We start from the raw sequence: 25,828 nt of genomic DNA on the forward strand, positions 1-25,828 counted from the left end.
GGACCTCATCCCTCTTCCTGCCTATGTCGTTGGTACCAACATGTATCACGACTTCTGGTTGCTTTCCCTCTCGTAACAGTATGTCATGCACCCGGTCAGAGACATCCCGGACCCTGGCACCCGGGAGGCAACAAACTATGCGGGTTTCCTTCTCACGTCCACAAAATCTCCTGTCTGCTCCCCTGACTATAGAGTCTCCAATGACAACAGCTCTCCTCTTCTCCGTCCCATCCTTCTGCACCACAGGGTCAGACTCAGTGCCAGAGGCCCTGCCACCGTGGCTCACACCTGGTCGGTCGTCCTCACCAACAGTGTCCAGGACGGTAAACTTATTATTCAGGGGAGTGGCTACAGGGGTGCTCTGCACTACCTGTCTACTCTCCTTCGCTTTCCCCCCTCGGACTGTCACCCAACGACCTGCTTCCGGCAGCCTAGGTGTGACGACCTCCCTGTAGCTCTTATCTATGACTGCCTCATTCTCCCTTATGAGTCGAAAGTCATCCAGCTGCTGCTCCAGATTCCTCACACGGTCTTCCGGATCGCCCAACCGCAAGCACTTCTGGCAGATGTGACTCTGCGGGAGAGGGGAGTTCCCCCAATACTGCCACATCTCACAGGAGAGGCATATCACCGTCTTAGGAGGCATTGTAAAGACTAACTGGGAACAAGCTCGCCCTCCACCTCTTCTCGTCGAAGCCTCCCGAATCAAAGCCTCAAATCTCCACTCCTTCACTGGCCCCCTCACTCACTGGCCACTTTCCACACATTATAATAATGCGAAGGGCTTGTCCTCTATATTGGACCAGTTGCAGGGTGGGTGACAGCCTGGATTCATGATTTTAAGGATCCTCGATTCCCTGCACTGGCCACACTAAGAGTAATCTGTAATAGCCAGTTAACGTACCAGCATGTCTTTGAGGTTAGGAGGGACCTGAAGCACTCCAGAGAAGCCCATGGAGTTACATGGTGAACTTGCAAACTACACGCCCTCAGTGCCAGGACTGAAATGGAGCAGTGAATCAGCAGCTCTACTTGGCACACCAATTCACTGCTCACAAATCATTGCAAAAGCTTTAGTGTTGAATTTTCTACCCCTTGCATTTCACCTCAAGCCTACATGGTCTTCTGCTACTGTAGACCATCCACATCAATTTTCTTTGTGCTGAGTGTTCAGGGATGCTCGTCTGCACACCAATGTTGTATTGTGTAATGTGTTGAATTACAGTCACCTTCCTATCAGCTTGCAACAGTCTGGTGTCTGGCCTCTGACCTCTCTCATTAACAAGGTGTTTTTTCCCACAGAACTGTCACTGGATGTTTTTTTTTTTGTTTATAACTCTAATCTCTGTAAACTCTAGAGACTGTTGTGCATGAAAATCCCAGGAGATTAGCAGTTTCTTCCATACTCAAATGACCCCAACTGGCCCCAACAATCACCAATGTCACTTAGATCACATTAGTTCCCCATTTTGATGTTTGGTCTGAAACTGTTGAGCATGGTTGCATGATTCTATGCACTGAATTGCTGCCGCATTAATGAGCAGGTGTCACAGTATTCCTAATAAAGTGGCCGCTGAGCCCACGTAGATGTTTTGGATGAGGGGGTTGGTAAGTTTGCAGATGACACAAAAGCTGCCACATTGTGGAGAGTGTAGAGTTGAGGTTACAGCAGGACATAGACCTGCTGTAAGTATGGGCGGAGAATGGCAGATGGAGTTTAATGTGATGTATCACACTTTGGGAGATGAAATTTAGAGTGAAAGTACACAGTTAATGCCAGGACCCTTAACAACATTTGATATTTATGGGAGCATGGGGTCTAAGTCCATTGCTCCCTAACAGTGGCCACACAAGTCAATAAGGTAGTAAAGAAGGTGTACAACATGCTTGCCTTTATTTGTTGGGCATTGAGTTCAAGAGTCAGGAAGATATGTGGCACATTTATAAAACTCTGGGTAGGCCACATCTGGAGTATTGCTTTCTATTGGTTCACAAAAGAAAGGATATGGAGACTTTGGAGATGGTGCAGAAATAGATTACCAGGTGTTATAAGGAGAGTTTGGACAAAATTGCTTTATTTTCTGGAGCAGTAGACATAGAGGAGAGGCCTGACAGAAGGTCATAAGATTATGAAAGAGTAGACCGCTGCTATTTTCTACCTGTTGTATTTCTGATACTAGGGAGCATGCATTTAAGTTGAGATGATGAAGGGTCAAAGAAGGTGTGCAAGGCAATATCCTTTGGAGTTGCGGGCACCTGGAATGTGCTGCCAGGTGTGGTGGTGGAGGCAGATACAATAGTGGTGTGAAGAGGATCCTGGGTAGGTGCATGGATGTGTAGAGAATGGAGGGAGATGGATTATGTGCAGGAAAAATGGATTAGGTGGCATTAGCTGAATTAGTTCAACACAACATCATGGTCTAAAATGTCTGTTTCTGTGCTGTATTGTTCTATGTTCTCTACGGGTTAGGGACATTGTGGTAGAAGAGCAGTGAATGGTGTGTCATACATGTATGGCCAAACTAACTACTTCTGCTTCTTCTTCGTAGATTATTATATCTTCGTTCATCTACTATTACAACATTCCATTCTTCTGCACCCTCCCCTGTGTACTTAAAATATACTGATAACAAAACAGATCTGTTGTCTAAGTCATGTCTTTCCCCTTCAGTAGGGTCTTTAAGTTGTCCAACTATTGACAGCAAAATTATTCCCATTTCCCTGAGTGTGATGCGATGTCAGGAAATTTACTTCCCTCTGGAGGATGTTGCTGGGAAAATAAGACCTCTTGCCAGATTAATTCCTCCATATTCCAGGAACAAGAACATGGACAAGATCCCAGTAAAACTTCTGTACATCACTGCTGCTGAAGTTTGCAATACAAAATCTGAATCACTGCAGTGTTCAGTTTCGCAGAAGTATAGCCAAATGATATTCCCTTTCGATCTTTGGGTTTGAACTTATTGAAGTAAGATTCACCAAGGGACCAGATTTTGACTGCTCTGTTTCTATGACCTGTTAGTAAAAGCTTAATCATGGAGTTCAGGAAAAAAAGGTCTGATCAATGCATATACAAATACAGTTTGACTGAAAGGTATAGGCTTAATGACATACTTCACATGCAGTCTTGGAGTAACCTCCAACACAAATCATGGTGTCCATCACTTTAGTGCCCCACCAGTCAATCCGGCTGCAGGTGTCATAGTCGACTGCGGGTAGAACAGCTTGTAGTAACTTGCGTGGTTTAGGCCCTTTTCCTACATAACGACAAACATATGTCGTCAGTTCAAGTTAAAACAGAAAACTAGCTGTGGCCCAAGAAATGAATTCAAATGCACTGTTTTGAAATTTTTAATTGGCTGCAACGTATCCACATAATTGCAAGGTTACCTGTGCTAGAAGTATAAACTGTAAGTGGGTGGCACATTGACACAACAGCTGCTGGCCCACGCCCCAGGTACTATCCTGACTTCCAGTACTATCTGTGTGGAGTTTGCATGTTCTTCCTGGGTCAAGGTGGGTTCCTCAAGGTGCTCCAGTTTCATCCCACATCCCAACATGAATTGTTAGGTTAATTAGTCAACGTAAGTTGTCCCTAGTGTATAGGAAAGTGATGGAATCTGAGAAGAAGTGATAGGAATGTGGGGAGAAAATAATGTAATGAGTATAGGATAAGCATAAATGAGTTTCCATGATCAGTGGGGATTCCATGGTTTGAGGGACACTTCCCATGCTGAATGACTTTTACCCATGAGTAGAGGAGGTTCAGGGATGATATAACTGAATAGTTTATGATGATTAATAGATTTGATATATTGGACAGAGAGCGAGTGGAATTTAAAACCCTTGAAAATTGATCGTGGTAGTTCAGGGAGCAATGTCAACCTTCACGCAAAGGGGATACGGCCAGTGGAACTTTCTCAAGCAAAGTGCTGTTTTTGGACTGAAGAGGATTCAGCACTCAGATTGTTTTAAGATGGGGCATTACAAATGCAAGCCAAGCAAATGGACTTTAAGTACAGATAAACCAGTCAGATCAAGTGAAACAACATCAAAACGTTGAGTAGATCAAGTGTCCATCCAATGTTCCTGGAAAGCAAATTACTGCATGAACATTTTATAATTAGTGTTTGTACTCTTTGATTATCATTTCATACATTGCCTTTCTTGCTGCTGGTGTGTGTCTTTCTATTGCCATTAATTCTGGCATGGCCCTGGAGGGCTGGAAAATTGCAATTACCACTCCACGCTTTAAGAAGGGAGGAAGACAAAAGAGAGAAAATTATAGGCTTCAGGGTACTTGGAGACTAATGATAAAATAAGTCAAAGTTAGCATGGTTTCTGTAAGGGAAATCTTGCCTGAGAAGTCTGTTAGAGTTTTTCAAGGAAGTAGCAAGCAGGGTGGACAAAGGAGAGATAGTGGATGTCATGTACTTAGATTTTCAGAAGGCATTTAGTAAAGTGTCTCTTAACAAGATGAAATCCTAGGGTGTTACAGGAAATATACTGGCACGGATAGAAGAATGGCTGACAGGCAGGAAGCAGCCTGTGGGAATAAAACAGGCCTTTTCTGGTGACCAGTGTTGTTCCTCAGGGGTCAGTGTTGGGACCACTACTTTTCACATTATTTGCCAATGATTTAGGTAGTGGAATTGATGGCTTTGTGGCAAAGTTTGCCGAGGAAGCAATGTGATTGTAATGTTGGCATTTATTTCAACGGGAATAGAATATAAAAACAAGGAGATAATGCTGAAGCTTTATAAGACACTAGTCAGGCTACACTTGGAATATTGTCAACAGTTTTGCCATCAGGTAGGGAGTACAGAAGCCTGAAGGCACACACTCAGCAATTCAGGAACAGTTTCTTCCCCTCTGCCATCCGATTCCTAAATGGACATTGAAGCTTTAGACACTACCTCACTTTTTTTAATATACAGTATTTCTGTTTTTGCACTTTTTTATCTATTCAATATAAGTAATTGATTTACTTGTTTATTTATTATTATGTGTTATTTTATTTATTATTATTGTTTTTTCTCTCTGCTAGATTATGTATTGCATTGAACTGCTGCTGCTAAGTTAACAAATTTCACGTCACCTGCCGGTGATAATAAACCTGATTCTGATTCTGATTCTGTGTTTTGGGCTCTGTCTTAGAAAGGATGTATTGTCATTGAAGAAAGTCCAGTGGAGGTTCACAAGGATGATTCCAGGAATGCCAGGAATGAAGGGAATAACATATGAGGAGCATTTGGCAGCTTTGGGCTTGTACTCACTGGAATTTAGAAGAATGCAGGAGGATCTCATTCAAACCTACCGAATGTTGAAAGGACTAGATAAGGTGGATGTGGAGAAGATGTTTCCTCTGGTGGTGGTATCCAGAACTAGAGGAAATTACCTCAAAATTTAGGGGAGACCTTTTAGAACAGAAGTAAGGAGGAATTTTTTTAGGCAGAGAGTAGTGAATCTGTGGAATGCTCTGCCACAGACTGCAGTGGAGGCCAAGTCCATGTGTATATTCAACGTGGAAGCTGTTAGATTCCTACTTGGTCAGGGCATCAAGGGATATGTTGAGTGGGCAGATGTATGGGGTTGAATGGGATCCAGGATCAGCCATGATGAAATGTCACAGTAGACTCAATGGGCTGAATGGCCTATTTCTGCTCTTACATCTCAATGGTCTTATGGTAAAAGTGTTTTATGCATAGTCAATTAACAAATATTTTAAATGGGGACTTTTCTGAGGTGCCTTGTGCAGGAAGGCACAGAGTCGACTGTACTTCCTTAGAAGGTTGGCGTCATTCAATGTCTGTAGTGAGATGCTGAAGATGTTCTATAGGTCAGTTGTGGAGAGCGCCCTCTTCTTTGTAGTGGTGTGTTGGGGAGGAAGCATTAAGAAGAGGGACGCCTCACGTCTTAATAAGCTGGTAAGGAAGGCGGGCTCTGTCGTGGGCAAAGTACTGGAGAGTTTAACATCGGTAGCTGAGCGAAGGGCGCTGAGTAGGCTACGGTCAATTATGGAAAACTCTGAACATCCTCTACATAGCACCATCCAGAGACAGAGAAGCAGTTTCAGCGACAGGTTACTATCGATGCAATGCTCCTCAGACAGGATGAAGAGGTCAATACTCCCCAATGCCATTAGGCTTTACAATTCAACCGCCAGGACTTAAGAACTTTTTAAAAGCTATTATTAATGCTTTTTGAGATAGTGATTTAGATGCATATTGTAGCGGTGTGCTACGCGCAGCGCTGAAATTACGACACGGAGTCGGTAAACTGCAACCACAGAAAAAGTTTATTTCACAAACACAGTCTTGCTTAAAAGCCTGTCTCCCCCCACTCGAAACTTGGAGAGGCACGTAACTGAAACTCCCTGAGGCTATGTATCTTTGTCTCTGGCTCTGGCTAATTGTCAGCCGGTTCGAGTGTGCTAGTAATTGGGTCGCCACATAACCCCCCCCCAGAACCGGCGGTACACCCCCCAATGTCCACAGTCTGGGCCGGGCCCTGTTTGGGAGGTCGGCCTCTGTGCCGCGGTGCCGGAAACTCGACCGGTTGCGCCAAGTCCACGTGGGCCGGTTTGAGTCGGTCCACTGTGAAAACCTCCTCTCTCCCCCCAACGTCCAGCACGAACGTGGACCCGTCGTTTCTGATCACCGTAAACGGCCCCTCGTAGGGCCGTTGCAGCGGTGGCCGATGCCCGCCCCGGCGTACAAACACAAACTTACAGTTCTGCAGATCTTTGGGTACGCAGGTCGGGTGCTGCCCATGCTGCGAAGTGGGTATGGGGGCCAGGTTACCGAGTCTCTCGCGTAGTCTGCCCAGGACCGCTGCGGGTTCTTCCTCTCGCCCCCTTGGGGCTGGTATGAACTCCCCAGGAACGACCAGGGGCGCGCCGTACACCAACTCGGCCGACGAAGCGTGCAGATCGTCTTTGGGCGCCGTGCAGACGCCGAGCAGGACCCAGGGAAGCTCGTCCGCCCAGTTAGCTCCTCGCAGGCGGGCCATGAGAGCCGACTTCAGGTGGTGGTGGAAACGCTCCACCAGTCCGTTCGACTGTGGGTGGTAGGCAGTGGTGTGGTGCAGCTGAGTCCCCAACAGGTTGGCCATCGCTGACCAGAGGCTGGAGGTGAACTGGGCGCCTCTGTTGGAGGTAATGTGGGCCGGGACACCAAAGCGGGACACCCAGGTGGCGATCAGCGCCCGGGCGCAAGATTCGGAGGTGGTGTTAAAAGCCTGTCTCCCCCCACTCGAAACTTGGAGAGGCACGTAACTGAAACTCCCTGAGGCTATGTATCTTTGTCTCTGGCTCTGGCTAATTGTCAGCCGGTTCGAGTGTGCTAGTAATTGGGTCGCCACAATATCATATTTTTTACTGAGTTAAGTATTGTATGTAATTAGTTTTGCTACAACAAGTGTATGGGACATTGGAAAAAAGTTGAATTTCCCCATGGGGATGAATAAAGTATCTATCTATCTATCTATCTATCTATCTATCTATCTTGTGGTAGCCTGACATTACTACAAAGTGAAATTAATGTGGAATGACGAGAGCCAATTAACTCAGCACTCAGAAACCCTAGGCCCAGGTAAACTTACCTGGTGACAACTAAAGTAGCTTCCTTCCTATTTTTTCATGTGTAAAGGTTTTTGATGATTTGTTTTTTCATATTCAGAATTTGGAAATGAGTTTTGTTTAAAACTTGAGATTTACAGAAGTTAATTTCCATAAATTTGACTGGATGCATATTTCAAAAAAGACCAAATGGCTTAACCTGCAACTTTACCTTTTATGGTGGGGGGGGGGTCTCCTATTTCCAGGAGCCTGTCATGAAATATTTGTACAAAGTGCAACCTCAGAGGGAGGGGGGAGAGAACTAGAATCAGGATTAGTGCTGACCTGAATCAATGAAGCAATCAACTTGATGCAATGAGAGTGAAATTTCATTAAGAATATAATTTCAATGATAATGCAATTATCACCATCATACATAGCATGAAATGCACATTTCACATCATCTAATAGGACCAATTCTATTTGAGATAAGGAGAAGAAACTAAATGCATGAAGACTTTGAACATATTTTTAACCCCTCTCAACACTCCCTGGTGTTCCTTTGGCATGTTTAACTTATTCTGAATTTCAGAATGGGTTGCATAACTAATTGATAAAGGAGCCATCAGATCATTAGACAGATTTTTGTGACAGGGATTACAAGAGATGCAGCATCTGGGGCTGGAAGCAGAGATGGGAGTTGTGTCCTACATACGATATAACAGTGGTTCTTTAGAAGCATTTATGCAGACACACAAGCGTAAAGGGAATGGAGGGGTGTGAATCATGTGCAAGCAGATAGGATTAATTTTATCTGGCATCATGATTCACAAGATATTGTGGGTCAAAAGGCCTGTTCTTGTGCTCTACTGTTTTATGTCTTATGTACTGAATGAGAAGAATTTTGTTGGTGATGGTCTCAGGGTAGCAGATGTGTGTGTAGTGATGTTCATGGTTTTGGTAGCAGACTCTAAAAGACACTGTTTATGAAGTCAGCTGTTGAATGAATATGAGTTAACTATCCAATTGGCACACAGTCACTACTGACATCTGTCAATGTGGTCGGAGGCATGTCACCTCTGGTTTCCTTTGGTGAACAATTCTGGTGTTAGAACAGGCTACTTCCAAATCCCCTGCACACTTTGAAATCTAGAGATTATAGTTTATAAGAGACAGGTGAAACACCAATTATTGGAAAGCTGACCAGTCTGACCTCCTCAGATCCAAGCCTCTGACAGATACCATCTTCAGATTTCCTTTTACTCTAAATGACCTTGGGAGTTTGCCTGGGATTTTCTGCCCTGAGGCTCAGACTCTGAGGAATACCGCTGATATCCAGTCACAAGGTTTGGGCAACACCAGATGTGTGAACAATCTCACCATTGCTTTTCTTTAAGGTTGAATTACTGTTACATTACCTTCAGAGAAGCTTCTCAAAGAGCAGGTAGAAGGAATGAAGCTACACTGAGATCTCATCCTTTGGGTGAGTCCCATGTACTGTACTGCTTTTTTCCCAGGCATATTCCTGTTTTGCTCCCTGTACACTCTGTATTGGTAAATACAGTCAATCTGATAGAAGGTTCCCCCATTGCTCCATCAGTGCTTCAGGGGAGGTCAGTACTGTGCACCTACCTGTGCTCAATTACAAAATGACTCATTTCCTTCCATCAGCACTTTGACCGACTGATCCATGTTTCTGTTCAGGACCATGTGATCTATAGGTGGCAGCAGAGGTAGAAAGGATGACGAAGAAGACATATTGAATGCTTTTCTTCATTAACCAAGTATAGAATGTGAGAGGAGAGGTGTTGGCACAACTTCATAAAACATTGGCTAGGTAATTGTGAGCAGTTCCAGTCAGCACACTGTTGGAAAGGTGTGGTTGTACTGGAGAGGATGCTGAGGAGATTCACCCAGATGTTGCCTGGAATGGAACGTATCAGTCAGGGGAGAGAATGGAAATGCTGCATCTGTTTTCGTTGGAGCAAGGAAGGGGAACTAAGAGAGGTATACAGAATTATTTGAGGTAGATAAACGTTCCCACTACAAACACATGCAAGACTGATGGGCAAAGGTTTAAGGGGAAGAGGGGTCCTGAGTAAGAATTTATTCACCTGCAGAGTGATTGGAATCTGGAACACACTGTTGGTGAAAGTGACAGAAGCAGAGACTCTCATATTATTTAAGGAGCATTTGGATGAACACCTGAATCACCACCTTTGGAAGATTATGGGCCAAGTGCTAGTAAATGGGGTGTGAAGATAGGAGTTTGATAGTTGTCGTGGACATGTTCGGCCCAAGAGCCATTGTGCTAACACTCCACGAACTTTAAGGCTTGGAGCCACTGGATTGAGACATTCCCTGAGGGGTAGCTTCTTCTTTCCTGCCGTGCCTTAACCCTAACCCTCAGCTGCTGACCACCCCTGCCAAATAGAAACATAGAAGTAGAGAAAACCTACAGCACAGTACAGGCCCTTCGGCCCACAATGCTGTGCCGAACATGTTCTTACCTTAGAAATTACCTGGATTTACCCATAGCCCTCTATTTTTCTAAGCTCCATGTACCTATCCAGGAGTCTCTTAAAAGACCCTATTGTATCTGCCTCCACCACCACCGCCGACAGCCCATTCCACGCACTCACCACTCTCTGCGTGTAAATCTTACCCCTGACACCTACCTCTAAGCACCTTAAAGTTCTCATGCTAGCCATTTTAGCCCTGAGTAAAGCCTATGACTATCCACATGATCAATGCCTCTCATCATCTTGTACACCTCCATCAGTTCACCTCTCATCCTCTGTCGCTCTAAGGAGAAAAGGCCAAGTTCACTCAACCTATTTTCATAAGGCATGCTCCCCAACCCAGGCAACATCCTTGTAAATCTCCTCTGCACCCTTTCTATGGCTACCACATCCTTCCTGTAGTGAGATGACCAGAAGTGAGCACAGTACTCCAAGTGGGGTCTGACCAGGGTCCTATACAGCTGCAACATTACCTCTCGGCTCCTAAAGTCAATCCCACGATTGATGAAGGCCAATGCGCCATACGCTTCCTTAACCACATAGTCAACCTGCACAGCTGCTTTGAGCGTCCTATGGACTCAGACCCCAAGATCCCTCTGATCCTCCACACTGCCAAGAGTCTTACCATTAATACTATATTCCGTCATCATATTTGTCCTACCAAAATGAACCACCTCACATTTATCTGGGTTGAACTCCATCTGCCACTTCTCAGCCCAATTTTGCATCTTATCAGTGTCCGGCTGTAATCTCTGACAGCCCTCCACACTATCCACAACACCTCCAACCTTTGTGTCATCAGCAAACTTACTAACCCATACCTCCACTTCCTCATCCAGGTCATTTATAAAAATCAGTAAGAGTAAGGGTCCCAGAACAGATCCCTGGGGCACTCCACTGATGTCTGACCTCCATGCAGAATATGACCTGTCTACAACCACTGTTTGTCTTCTGTGGGCAAGCCAGTTCTGGATCCACAAAGCAATGTCCCCTTAGATCCCATGCCTTCTTACTTTCTCAATAAGCCTTGCTGAAATCCATATACACCTTCATTAATGTGTTTAGTCACATCCTCAAAAATTTCAATCAGGCTCGTAAGGCATGACTTGCCTTTGACAAAGCCGTGCTGACTATTCCTAATCATACTATGCCTCTCCAAATGTTCATAAATCCTGCTTCTCAGGATCTTCATATGTCATCAGAACTACACCACTCCTCTCAGCTGCCAGTTCAGGACCCCAGGTCTGTTGTCTCCAGTTCTCCCCCTTCTGCATCACCATTTCTTTTCCCTCAATACTGGCAGACATCAGCAACTTCTGATATCCCCCTTTACTCTTTCTGTATCTCCAACACTCTACCTTCCTTTAAGCATCTCTAAAATGGGCTTCCTTTGTTGGCACTCTAAGTGACTGGGAGAAATGTCTTCTTTTATGGCTTAAAATGAAAAATTGTCAGATAATGTTACTGTGAGAGCCTCGGGACACCTTAATGTGAAACCTGAGCAAGTTTTAAGCATAAGCTAGTGCCCAGGCTTTCGGTAATCTTGGTCCCAAAGTTACGAATGCAGTGGGATGGTCAGCTGCATCCCATGGGCCATCTTCTTGAATAGTATGATGTTCCATCCATTAAACAGTAGGTTACACAGTATCACATCCACTATAAACTACCCACCCCACTTCCACTACCTTCGTCCATTACACTCACAACCTGTTTCCTCACCCACCACACCTCAACTGTCACCCAAGCTCCTTTTCTGAGCTTAAAGAGACAGAGACATCAAAAAACAGAAGCTTGTGGCACTTCCACATATTCCCCATTCTCATCTCACTTTGAGGTGCTGCAATTTTCCTGTGATCCATTACCCTGACATCACCGTGACCTTCACGATGCTGCGATGTGTTCAAGACTAAAGACAAGTACAGGGCCAACACGGACCCAAAGGATGGTGTCATCAGCTTCCTTTGATGTTACTGGGCATCAGTCCAAAATGGAAAAGGAACGTTTCTATCATGGGAACTGGATGAGCCCAGCTTTGAAAGTGGTGTAATTAAAAAGGAGAGATGTAAACTGAGTAGTGTTTCCACACACTACTGCCACACACTGTCAAAATCAGGTTTGATTCAATGACTATATCAAATTCTGGGAGTTAATAAAGTAAACAAAAGATTCCTTGGTGAAAAAAGGGAAGAACAGGGAGACACAAACACGAGAAAATCTGCAGATGCTGGAAATTCAAGCAACACACACAAAATGCTGGAGGAACACAGCAGGCCAGGCAGCATCTATAGGAAGGAGTAGAGTCGACGTTTCAGGCTGAGACCCTCCGTCAAGACTAACTGAAAGATGAGATAGTAAGAGATTTGAAAGTGGGAGGGGAGGGGGAGGGATGAAGCTAAGAGCTGGAAAGGTGATTGGCAAAAGGGATACACAGCTGGAGAAGGGAAAGGATCATGGGATGGGAGGCCTAGGAGTGATTGTAAGAGGGACAGAGAGAGAGAGAAAAGAGAGGAAGGGGGGGAAAGAGAGATAAATAAATAAATAAGGAATGGGGTAAGAAGGGGAGGAGGGGCATTAACGGAAGTTAGAGAATTCAATGTTCATGCTATCAGGTTGGAGGCTACCCAGACGGAATATAAGGTGCTGTTCCTCCAACCTGAGTGTGGCTTCATCTTGACAGTAGAGGAGGCCATGGATAGATATATCAGAATGGGAATGAGACATGGCCCAACATATAATTCTCCACAACTTCCGCCACCTCCAATGGGATCCCACCACCAAGCACATCTTTCCCTCCCCCCCCCCTTTCTGCTTTCTGCAGGGATCGCTCCCTACTCGACTCCCTTGTCCATTTGTGTCCCCCCCATCCCTTCCCACCGATCTTCCTCTTGGCACTTATCCTTGTAAGCGGAACAAGTGCTACACCTGCCCTAACACTTCCTCTGTCACCACAATTCAGGGCCCCAGACAGTCCTTCCAGGGGAGGCAACACTTCCAGATGAGGCAACTAGTGTGGTATACTGCATCTGGTGCTCCTGCTGCGGCCTTCTATCTATTGGTGAGACCTGGCGCAGACTGGGAGACCGTTTCACTGAACACCTACACTCAGTCCGCCAGAGAAAGCAGGATCTCCCAGTGGCCACACATTGTAATTCTACATCCCAATCCCATTCTGATATGTCAATCCATGGCCTCCTCTACTGTCAAGATGAAGCCACACTCAGGTTGGAGGAACAACACCTTATATACCGGCTGGGTAGCCTCCAATCATGAACATTGAATTCTCTTCCACTTATGCCCCTCCTCCCCTTTCTTACCCCATCCCTCATTTATTTATTTATTCCCCCCACCTTTTTTTCCTTTCTCTCTGTCCCTCTCACAATCACTCCATGCCTGCTCTCCATCTCCCTCTGGTGCTCCCCTTCCCCTTTTCTTTCTCCCTAGGACTCCTGTCCCATGATCCTCCCCCTTCTCCAGCTCTGTATCCCTTTTGCCAATCACCTTTCCAGCTCTTAGCTTCACCCCACCCCCTCCTGTCTTCTCCTATCATTTTGGATTTCCCCTCCCCCTCCCACTCTCAAATCTCTTACTATCTCTTCTTTCAGTTAGTCCTGACGAAGGGTCTCGGCCCGAAACATCGACTGTACTTCTTCCTATAGATGCTGCCTGGCCCGCTGCGTTCCAAGAACATTGAATAACAACCCAGGAAGTTCCACAATCTGCAGTGCATTCATACTTGGTAACCAGATACAGAACTCCACCATGGACGATCCCAAGCCCAGTTGTGAAAGGAGAAGGTTTGAGCATGGAGCTAGCAACCCCATCCTGTAATAATCTACAGCTACAGAAACACCAACAGAAGCTCCAAAGATCTCATCCTGGGAGAGGAGGGATACAAAGAAAATAGGCTGCACCTGGGAACAATTTGAAAGACTAGCCCAGGACTCCGGCAGGTTACTATCAATGGCCTATGCCTTAGTAGGGGTGATGGACTTAAGCAGAAGAAACAAGCGCAAAGATGGGCAAATACGTCTATAAATGCATGCAATGGATTTGGAAACAGGCAGGTGTATACTCATTAATCCAAACCCAGAGGAAATCAAGCAATTCAACACACATACACACACAGACCAAGAGGCAGGTCAACACAGGAGATTACAGATGTAGAAAAAGCCAAACTACTGGAGGAAATTAGCAGACTGAGCAGCGTCTGTGAGGGAAAGGATTTGTCAATATTTCAGGTCAAGATCCTGCAATAGGACTGAGAGCTAGAGGGAAGATAGCCAAGTTATAATAAAAATAGAATGTTATCTGCTATTCACTGGGAAGTGGTAACTACCACCCATGAGTAGATTACTGATCTCCAGGAACAGGAAAATCCCACTTGGGATCTGATTACTCTCCACCAGAAGGAGACACTATTCCAGCATTAACCAGAGAGTTGCCTCTGAATTTGCAGCCCTCGAAGACCAGACTATGTGAACTGGGCCTGTGGATTTGTGATCTAGGTAACACTTTCATTGCCTGCTTCATCTCCATGAGATATCCTTCCTTGAGTTGAGATGATTTCTCCTCCCACCACAAATTCACAAGGAACGTGCCTAGCTACAGGAGATGTCAGCCAGTGCAGATCGGTGACAACAAATCCTCCTCTCTGACAATCAACGCAGCTGCACCTGAAGGATGTGTGCTTAGCCCACTGCTCTACTCTCTCTACACTCCTGACTATGTGGTTAGGCAGAGCTCAAATGCTATCTATAACTTTGCCAGTTACTGCACTGTTGTTGGTAGAATCATAGATGGCGACGAGGTGGCATACAGGAGCGAGATACTCTCAGTGGTCTTCTGCGGCTATAACCCATCCACTTCAGAGATGCTCTTCTGCACATGACTGTTGTAGCACATGATTAATTGAGTTACTGTCACCGTCCTGTCAGCTTGAAGCAGTCTGGCCATTCTCCTCTAACCTCACTGATTAACAAGGCATTTTTGCCCAGAGAAATGCCACTCACTGGATGCCTCTTTGTTTATTGCACCATTCTCTGTAAACTTCAGAGGCTGTTGTACATAAAAATCCCAGGAGATCAGCAGATTCTGAGATACTCAAACCACCCTGTCAGGCACCAGCAAGCATTCCACTCAGATCATATTTCTTCCCCATTCTGACTAACAACAACTGAACCTCTTGACCCTGTCCGCCTTTATGCATTGAGATACTGTCACATGATTGGCTGATTAGATATTTGCATTAATGAACTGATGTACAGGTTGACCTAATAAAGGCGTTGGCGGTGGTGTGGCTCTGTTGGTAAGAGATGGAATTACATCTTTAGAAAGAGGTGAAAAGGGTCAGAGAATGTCAAATCTTTGTGGATGTAGCTAAGAAACTGCAAGGGTAAAAAAGAATTACAGCAATAATATATATTCCTATAATGAGTCATGGCTGAAAGAAGGTCATAGTTGGAAGTTTAACGTCAAAGGATATACTTTGCATCGAAAGGACAGGCAGGAAGACATAGGTAGTGGTGTGGCTCTTGTTGGTAAGAGACGGAATTACATATTTAGAAAGAGGTGACGTATGGTCAAAGAATTTTGAATCTTTATGAGTGAAGTTAAGAAACTGCAAGAGTGAAAAACCATGATGGGAATCATATATAGGCCTCCAAATAGTAGCCATGATGTGGGGTTGAGATTTCGAAGCGAGCTGGAAAAGGCATGTAATTAGGGTAATGTCACAATTGTAATGGGGACTTCAAAATGCAAGGGGATTGGGAAAATCAGATTGATGTCAGATTGTAGGAGTGGGGATCTGTTGAATGCCTACAAGTTGGCCTACAGCTTGTGCTCAGGCCTACTAAGGGTGTTGTGTAATAATCCAGAAAATATTAGTCAGCTTCATGTAAAGGAACTCTTAGGAGGCAGTGATCATAATGATTGAATTCATACTGCATTTGAGAGGGAGAAGCATAAGTCACATGTGTCAGTATCGCAATGGAATAAAGGGAATTACAGAGACATGAGAGAGGAGCTTGCCCAGGTGGATTAGAGGTGGATACTGGCAGAAATGATGGCAGAGCAGAGATAGCTGAAGTTTCTGGAATAGATATGTCTCTCAGAAGAAGTTCTCAAACAGCAGGGCTAGGCAACTGTGATTGCCAAGGAAGTTAAGGGCTACATAAAAGCCAAGGAAAGGGCAGATAAGGTAGCAAAAGAAAGTGGGAAGTTGGATGATTGGGAAGCTTTTCAAATTCAACAAAAGGCAACTAAAAATGATAGAATAAAGGAAAAGATGAAATATGTGGGCAAACTAGCTGATAATATAAAGCAAGACTCTGAAAGTTTTTTCAGTTTTATAAAATAAAAGGGATGCGAGAGATTATATTGAACCAGTAGAAAATGATGCTGGTTAGGTTGTAATGGGGGACAAAGAAATAGCAGATGAACTTAATAAGTACGTTGCTTCAGTCTTTAGGGTGGAAGATACTAGTTGTATGCCAGAGGTTCATGAGTGTCAAGGAACAGGAGTGAGTGCCACTACTATTACAAAGGAAAAAGTGCTAGGCAAACAAAAAGCTCTTAAGGTGGACAAGTCACCTGGACCAGATGGACTACATCGCAGAGTCTTGAGAGAGGTTGCTGAAGAGATAACGGATACATTGGTCATGATCTTCCAAGAATCACTTGATTCCAGCATGGTCCTGAAGGACTGGAAGATTGCAAATGTTTCTCCACTCTTTAAGAAGGGAGGAAGGCAAAAGAAATTAAATTAAAGGCCAGTTAGCCTAACCTCAGTGGTCAGGAAAGTGTTGGAGCCCATTATTAAGGAAGAGGTTTCAGGGTACTTGGAGGCTAATGATAAAATAAGTCAAACTCGACATGGTTTCTGTAAAGGGAAATCTTGCCTGATAAATATGCTGAAATTCTTTGAGGAAGTAACAAGCAGGGTGGACAAAGGAGAAGTAGTAGATGTCATTTACATAGATTTTCAGAAGGCATTTAATAAAGTGCCTCACTTGATGCTGCTTAGCAAGATAAAATCCTATGGTGTTACAGGAAATATACTGTATGGATAGAGGAAAGGCTGACAGGCAGGAGGCAATGAGTGGGAATAAAGGGATATATTCACCTTTTCTGGTTGGCTGCCAGAGACTAATGGTGTTCTTTAGGGGTCAGTATTGGGACCACTACTTCTCACATAGTTTGTTAATGATTTAGATAATGGAATTGATGGCTTTATGGCAAAATTTGCTGATCATACAAAGACAGGTGGAGGAGTAGGCAATAATGAGGAAGCAATGCAATTTGCAGCAGGACTTAGACAAATTGGAAGAATGAGTGAAAAAGTGGCAGATGGAATACAGTGTTGGGAAATATATGATAATGCATTTTGGTAAAAGGAACAATAGCACAGACTATTATCTAAATGGGGAGAAAATTCAAACATCAGAGGTGCAAAGGTGCAAGACTCCCAGAAGGTTAATTTAGAGGTTGAATCTGCGGTAAGGGAGGCAAATTCAATGTTGGCATTTATTTCAAGGGGAATAGAATTAAAAAAAACAAGGACATAATGCTGAAGCTTTATAAGACCATAGTCAGGCCACACTTGGAGTATCATCAACAGTTTTGGGTTCCTAATCTCAGAAAGGATGCAGTCATTGGTAAAAGTTCAGAGGAGGTTCACGAGAATGATTCTGGGAATGAAGTGGTTAACATATGAGGAATGTTTGGCAACTTTGGGCCAGTACTCACTGGAATTTAGAAGAATGCAGGGGGATCTTGTTGAAATCTACAGAATGTTGAAAGGCCTAGATAGGGTGGATGAGGAGAGGATATTTCCTATGGTGGGGTTATCCAGAACTAAAGGGCACAGCCTCAAAATTGAGGGGTGACCTTTAAGAACAGAAGTAAGGAGGAATTTTTTTAGCCAAAGAGTGGTGAATCTGTGGAATGCTCTGCCACAGACTGCGGTGGAGGCCAAGTCCATGTGTATATTCAACGTGGAAGCTGTTAGATTCCTACTTGGTCAGGGCATCAGAGGATATGTTGAGTGGGCAGATGTATGGGGTTGAATGGGATCCGGGATCAGCCATGATGAAATGGCGGAGCGTACTCAATAGGCTGAATGGCATAATTCTGCTCCCTTGTCTTATGGCCACTGAGTGTAGATAAGCTGGATGATTGTTTTCACAACCGCAACCTTGCACTTAACGCCAGCAACATCAAAGGATTATTGATTGTGGACTTCTTGAAGGGGAAGTGAGGAGAACACGCACCTGTTCATGTTGAAAGGCTAGTGGTGGAAAGGATGAGCAGCTTCCTGAGCCAACACATTGATGCATTCACAAAGGAGGCACACTACTGGTTATACTTCATCAAGAGTTTAAGGAGAATTTGTATGTCACCAAACGACTTTGTAAAATTCTACTGATGTACAGTGAAGAGCATTCAGGCTGGTTGCCCCCGCCGGATCTGGAGCCTCCAATGCACAGGGTACAGAGGCTAGAGAGGGTAAAGACTCAGGCAGCTCCGTGACAGGCACTAACCTCCCCAGCATCAAGAACATCTTCAAAAGGCAGTGCCCCGAGAAGGCCACATCCATCATTAAGGACCCTCAGTATTCAGGACGTGCCCTCTTCTCACTACTACCATCAGGGATGTGGTACAGGAGTTTGAAAATGCACACCTTAGCATTTTAGAAACAGCTTCTTCCCTGCCATCAGATTTCTGAACTGTTTATGAACACTAACTCGCTTTGGCGTTATTTATTTGTTTGTTTATCTTTTTTTATTGTAACGTATAGCAATGATTTTATGTCTTGCACTGTAGCCACAAGACAACAAATCCCATTGTATATGACAGAGATAATAAACCCATTTCTGATTTTAACACCCATCCAAGGTGCAATCTGCTCTGCCAGGAACAGAGCTCAGCACAGAGGTCCACCATGGACTATGGCTGGTCCCACCACAAAACGGAAACAACACTTCAGCAACTCAGAGGCAGCCACAGGAGAAACACCACGACACTACTCCAGCAGTAAGGTCTATTCGGAAGATAAGTACGTTGGGGAGGAACGAGAGGTTTGCTAACTGAGGAAGTCAATTCACTTAAAGCAATTATTTTAACATACGAAACAAACCTTTTGTTCAAACACTAAACTATCACTAAACACTAAACTAAACACTAAATTGATGCCACAGTTACACAGCAGGTAGTGCTGTTGCCGGACTGCTCCAGAGTCAAGGGCACTGTCTGCATACAATTTTCATGTTCTCCATGTCAATATATGAGTTTCACCCCAGAACTCCGGTTTCACCTTAGGAAGGACCAGCAGGGCCTCAAATTCAGTGCAGGAACTGAGGGATTACACCGGGAAGACTTCTTTCAACTAGTTCACACACAAAAGGCTTGATTCCATGTCAAAATCTTCTGTAAAAAATCCATCCTTCCATAAAAATAAGTTATTTTCATTGTATCCAATCACCTTGTCCTAAATAATTTGCTTTGACTGGATTATTTCTCCATTCCTTTGAACGACAAATACATTTCCCAGTTTCCCCAAATATGCAGTCAATGTGACTATTCAAACAGTGTGGACAATGTGACCAATATGGCCGATGTAAAGCTAATAAAATCACATTAAATTCCCACTGCTGCCTGTAAGGAGTTTGAGCATTCTCCCCATGACCTCACGGGTTTCCTCTGGGTGCTCCAATTTCCGCCCACAGTCCAAAGATGTACCGGTTGCTAGGTTAATTGATCATTGTACATTGGCCTATGATTAAATCGTGGGATAGCTGGGTGGCGTGGCTCAAAGTGCCAGCAGGCCTTTTCCATTCTGTATCTCAAGTTCTGTATCTCAATAAATTCTGCATTACAAATCAACGATTGTGATGGGCAGTCTGAGGTGAGTCAATCCCTGATTTCACTCAGCTATGTTCACCATTGACAACTGGGAGGTCAGTTATGACTCTGATGCCTGCTGTACTCACTCAATTTAAATCTCACCCGAATTACACTTCACCAAGCATTACATTCCATCAACTCTTATGCTGGCACAGATTATTCACACAGAGTCCCAGCAGTGGGAGGTCCTGGAGTGCCATATCTGCACCAGGTGTTTCAAGATGCAGCTCCTAAGGGATTGAGTTAGGGATGTGGTGGCCATTACAGAGGCACGGATGGCTCAAGGACAGGAATGGTTACTTCAAGTGCTGGGTTTTAGATGTTTAAGAAAGGACAGGGAGAGAGGCAAAAGAGGTGGTCATATGGCACTGTTGATCAGAGATAGTGTCACGGCTGCAGAAAAGGTGGACCCATGGAGGGATTGTCTACGGAGTCTCTGTGAGTAGAGGTTAGGAACAAAAAGGGTTAATAACTTTACTGGGTATTTTTTATAGGCCACCCAATAGTAACAGGGATATCGAGGAGCAGATAGGGAAACAGATCCTGGAAAGGTGTAATAATAATAGAGCTGTCGTGATGGAAGATTTCAATTTCAATCACGATCGCAATTGAAAATAAGGTGGAAGTAATAACGAGATCAGAAAGAGGTGAAACGTCATTGGTCATTGGAAAAGCGTTAAGCTACAGTCAGTCAATGATTGGAACAATTTTAATGGAGCATGTGAAAGGCCCTGCCCCAATGAAAGCTACAATTATTACTAAGCAACACAATGGTTAAATTATTGAAATACGTATGTTTCTTAAGTATTTTATATGCATAGAAAGGTAAAATATGTACTATATGCTAAGAAAAACGTTTGACTAACTGATGCTAAATAATACCCGATGTATCTGTTCCGACTTCAAATCTGACTTAAAGACGGACTCAGGAATGGAACTCATTCATAACCCGGGGACTGCCAGTACTTTTAAGTCATTTCTAGATTACTTATAATACCTAATACAATGCAAATGCTATGTAAATAGTTGTTATACTGTATTGTTTAGGGAATAATGACAAGAAAAAATAGTCTGTACATGCTCAAGCAACGAGTGCTGGAGAGAGAACTTCCGGGTTTTCCCGATCCGCAGTTGGTTGAATCCGCGCATACGGAATCCGAGGATAAGGAGGGCTGACTGTATAGTATATTGGCCTTCATCAATTGTGGAATTGAATTTAGGAGCCAAGAGGTAATGTTGCAGCTATATAGGATACTGGTCAGACCCCACTTGGAGTACTGTGCTCAGTTCTAGTTGCCTCACTACAGGAAGGATGTGGAAGCCATAGAAAGGGTGCAGAGGAGATTTACAAGGATGTTGCCCAGATTGGGGAGCATGCCTTATGAGAATAGGTTGAGTGAACTCGGCCTTTTCTCCTTGGAGCTACAGAGGATGAGAGGTGACCTGATAAAGGTGTATAAGATGATGAGAGGCAATGATCGTGTGGATAGTCAGAGGCTTTTTCCCAGGGCTAAAATGGTTGCCACAAGAGGACACAGGTTTAAGGTGCTGGGGAGTAGGTACAGAGGAGATGTCGGGGTAAGTGTTTTGCTCAGAGGGTTGTGAGTGAGTGGAATGGGCTGCCAGCAACAGTAGTGGAGGTGGATACGATAGGGTCTTTTAAGAGACTTTTGGATAGGTACATGGAGCTTAGTAAAATAGAGGGCTATGGGTAAGCCTACTAATTTCTAAGGTAGGGACATATTCAACAGAATTTTGTGGGCTGAAGGGCCTGTATTGTGCTGCAGGCTTTCTATGTTTCTGTGTTCCAGGTAATTAATAGGATGCCTATACGTTACTAAAGCGTACCTTTTTTCAACAAATGGGAACTGTAAAATTGTACAAAAGCTTTACAGATTTTATTACAGATCACCCAGAAGCTACAGACACAGAGGACGTTGTCACAATTGAATTTGTCCAACTGAAATGAAGAAGTTTCTGCATTTACCGCCAAACTGCAGGCAGATATTTACCTTTGCTCTATACAAGTTCAGGGATCATGACCTAACCAATTATAAATAAGCAGATGAAAGCTTAACAAAATTGAGTGTGATAAACGAACAGGACAATACCTTTGCTCAAATTTCTGATTACTCAAGTTAGTTTTGACAACTATAGAGAATTCCTTAGATTGGAGTAAATACAAGAATTTCTCTGCCTGTAGGGAGGAACGTGACAGGACCATGTGCAATAATCAAAAAATTATGTCTGTTAAATGTGATATAAAGCAGGGAAAAGCAAACTAGCATGGAAAACTAAATGGCTGACAGGCAGGAGGCAGGGAGCGTGCATAAAAGGAGCCTTTTCTGGTTGGTTGCCAGTGATTCGTGGTTTTCCTCAGGGGTCAGTACTGGGACTGTTACTTTTAACATTATTTGTCAGTGATTTAGATAATGGAATTGATGGCTTTGTGGCAAAGTTTGTGGAAGGTACAAAGATAGGTGGAGGGGTAGGTAGTGCTGAGGAAGCAACGCGACTGCAGCAGGACTTGGACAAATTGGAATACTGTGTTGATAATGCATTTTGGTAAAAGGAACAATAGTGAGGACGATTATCTAAATGGAGAGAAGGTTCAAACATCAGAGGTGCAGAGGGACTGAGGAGTCCTTGTGCAAGACTCCCAGAATGTTAAATAACAGTTTGAATATGTGGTAAAGAAAGCAAATGCAATGTTGGCATTTATTTCAAGGGGAATATAATATAAAAGCAGGGAGATAATGCTGAGGCTTTGTAAGACACCAGTCAGGCCACACTTGGAGTATTGTCAACAGTTTTGTGCCCCATATCTCAGAAAGGATGTGTTGTCATCGGAGAAGGTCCAGAGGAGGTTAACGAGGATGATTCTGGGAATGAAGGAGTTAACATATCAGCAGTATTTGGCAGCTTTGAGCCTGTACTCACTGGGATTTAGAAGAATGTAGGGAGATCGCACTGAAACCTACTGAATGTTGAAAGAACTAGATAGGGTGAATGTGGAGAGGATGTTTCCTCTGGTGGAGGTATCAAGAACAAGAAGGCACAACCTCAAAACTGAGGGAAGGATGATTTTTTTTAGCCAAAGTAGTAAATCTGTGGAATATTCTACCACAGACTGAGGTGGAGGCCAAGTCCGTGGGTATATTTAAGGCAGATGTTGATAGTTTCCTGATCGAGCAGGGCATCAAAGGATATGGTGAGAAGGCAGGTGATGAGGTTGAGTAGGATCCTGGATCAGCCATGATGGAATGATGGAGCTGACTCAATGGGCTGAATGGCTTAATTCTGCTCCTATGTCTTATGGTCTCAACCACATACATTTGAAGTGGAATTTGAACTTGTGCAAAGACACTATTGCAGACACCTCTAAGTCTAGAAGTGGTTATCTACTTTAACATTTTAGCAACTTTGTCCAAATGGGTTGAGTGTAAATGGGATAGGTATAACTGAGTACATGAAAGGTCAGCACAGATTCAATTATGATCAAAAAGTCTGGAGCAGCTGCGTACTACTTTCCCATTTCAAAGTTCAAAGATCACAGTAAATTTATTACCAAAGTACATATATGTCATCATATACAACCCTGAGATTCCTTTTCTTATGGGGTTTCACAGTAAATACAAAGAAAAACAAGGAAAATAATAATAATAAATAAATAAGCTATAAACATCAAGAACATAAGATGAAGAGTCCTTGTAAGTGAGTCCATAAGTTGTGGGAACATTTCAGTGCTAGGATAAATGAAGTGGAGTGAAGTTCAAAAGCCAGGCTCAGAAGCCTTAACACTGAACAAATGGAAGAGGTACACTACATCAACATCATTTCTCTCTGTGATCCAGCAGGATGTTGAACCAACTTTCATTCAGGTTGAGCGTTCATCTTTCAGCTGTAGCAGCCTCCAAGAGCTGCAGTGACATAGAGTCAGAGAACGATATGGCACAAATATAGACTCTTTGGCCCACTGACTTATGCTGTCTAAGTAGCATCCGTTACATTAATACTAATTTATTCCTTAATCTTGATCTCGATTCCCCACCAGGTTCCATGATTCATCTGCACATCAGGAGCAATTCATAGTTGTTGATGAAATGTGAATTCTGCCATGGATGATCCCAAACCCATCTGCAAAAGGAGCAGACGTAGGCATGGAGTGAGCAACCCCATTCCGTAAAATCCCAGAGCTACAGAGACACCAACTGAAGCTCCAAAGACCTCACCCTTGGGAGAAGGAGGATATTTGAAGATGGGCTACACCTAACGAGTTACTGTACCTGTCTCAACCACTTCCTCTGACAGCTCATTTCATATACTGATCTGTCTGAGTGAAGAAGTTGCCTCTCAGGTTCATACTCAATCTGTTTCCTCTCTCCTGAAATCTCTGCCATCAAGTTCTTGATTCCTCATTCCTGGGAGAAAAAGCTGTGAGCATTCACCCTATCTATGCCCCTCATAATTTTATACACTTCTATTAGATCAGCCCTCATTCTCCTGCGAGAAGTCCCAACTTGCTCACTTTTCTCTATAACTTTGTCCCTCATCCCAGGAACATCCTCTGCACTCTTCCCAGCTTCCTAGCATCTTTGCTATAGCAGAGTGACCAACATTGAAATGATCAAAATTGGACACAATATTCCAAGTGTGGCTTCACTAGTTACAACTGCCACATAACATCCCAACTTCTTATTCAATGCCCAGAGTGATGAAATCCAGTATGCCTAAAACCTTCTTCACTACCCTTTCTACTTGTGATGTCACTGTCAGGGAACGGTGTACTTGTACTCCCATGTCCCTCTGTTCTGCAACACTCCACAGGGGCCAAAATTCTCCAAAAGTTCTCCATCATCCATCCATGTTGTCCAATTAACAACACTTAGCACTTACAACATAGAACATGGAGCAGTACAGCACAGTATGGACCCTTTGGCCAATGATGTGCCAGTCTATATAATCCTACTCCATGAGCAACCTATCCCTCACTCTATACTGCTCAGATGCCTCTATTTTTCCTACCATAAGATCATAAGATATAGGAGCAGAATTAAGCCATTTGGCCCATCAAGTCATCATGCCTGATTCTTTTTTTCTCTCAGGACTAATCTGCCTCTCCCCATATCTCTTCATTCCTTGACCAATTAAGAATCTATTAATCTCTCCTTAATATACATAAATACTTGGCTTCCACAGCTGCTTGTGGCAATGAATTGCACAGATTCACTACTCTCTGGCTGAAGAAATTCCTCCTCATTTCCGTTCTAAATGGACGTCCCTGTATTCTGAGGCTGTGTCCTCTGGTCTTAAGGTTCTCCCACCATAGGAAACATCCTCTCTACATCCACTCTATCAAGGCCTTTCACCTTTCAACAGGTATCAATTAATTTACCCTTCATTCTTCTGAATTCCAATAAATACAGACCCAGAGCCATCAAATGATCTTCATATAATAAGCTGTTCAGTCCTGGAATCATTTTTGTGAACCTTCTTTGAACCCTCTCCAGATAGATACATCCATGTGTCTATCTAAGATCCCTTAAATGTCTTAAAATTTATCCAGATTAAACTCCACTTGTCATTTCTTGGTCCACTTACACAGCTGACCAAGATCAATCTGTTAATTCTGATAACCATCTTCATTGTATATGACACCAGCTATTTCAGTGTCATCTGCAATCTTCATCACTATCACACTTAGTCAACACAACTTGCTCCTGGTAGAGTGAATCACATGGATAATGAAAGAGATAAGAGATATGGTTTTCAAAGCTGGCAGAGAGATTTAGGCCAGTTAGAAGAGTGGGCTGAAAGATGGCAGATGGAGTTTAATGCTGATAAC

The 25,828-nt window shown here is 43.8% G+C and overlaps 1 protein-coding gene across 1 annotated transcript in view; it reads right to left on the minus strand.

Annotated features, from left to right (window-relative positions):
- Nucleotides 1–25,828, minus strand: part of LOC140718554 (proproteinase E-like) — an 80,274-nt gene that overhangs the window by 31,625 nt on the left and 22,821 nt on the right. The window contains exon 5 of the mRNA XM_073032512.1: nucleotides 3,115–3,257. Coding sequence (XP_072888613.1) covers nucleotides 3,115–3,257 — 143 coding nt within the window. The remainder of the gene's footprint in view (nucleotides 1–3,114; nucleotides 3,258–25,828) is intronic.

Source organism: Hemitrygon akajei, chromosome 29 (genome assembly GCF_048418815.1).
Source record: "Hemitrygon akajei chromosome 29, sHemAka1.3, whole genome shotgun sequence".
In the NCBI taxonomy this organism is placed as follows: Eukaryota; Metazoa; Chordata; class Chondrichthyes; order Myliobatiformes; family Dasyatidae; genus Hemitrygon; species Hemitrygon akajei.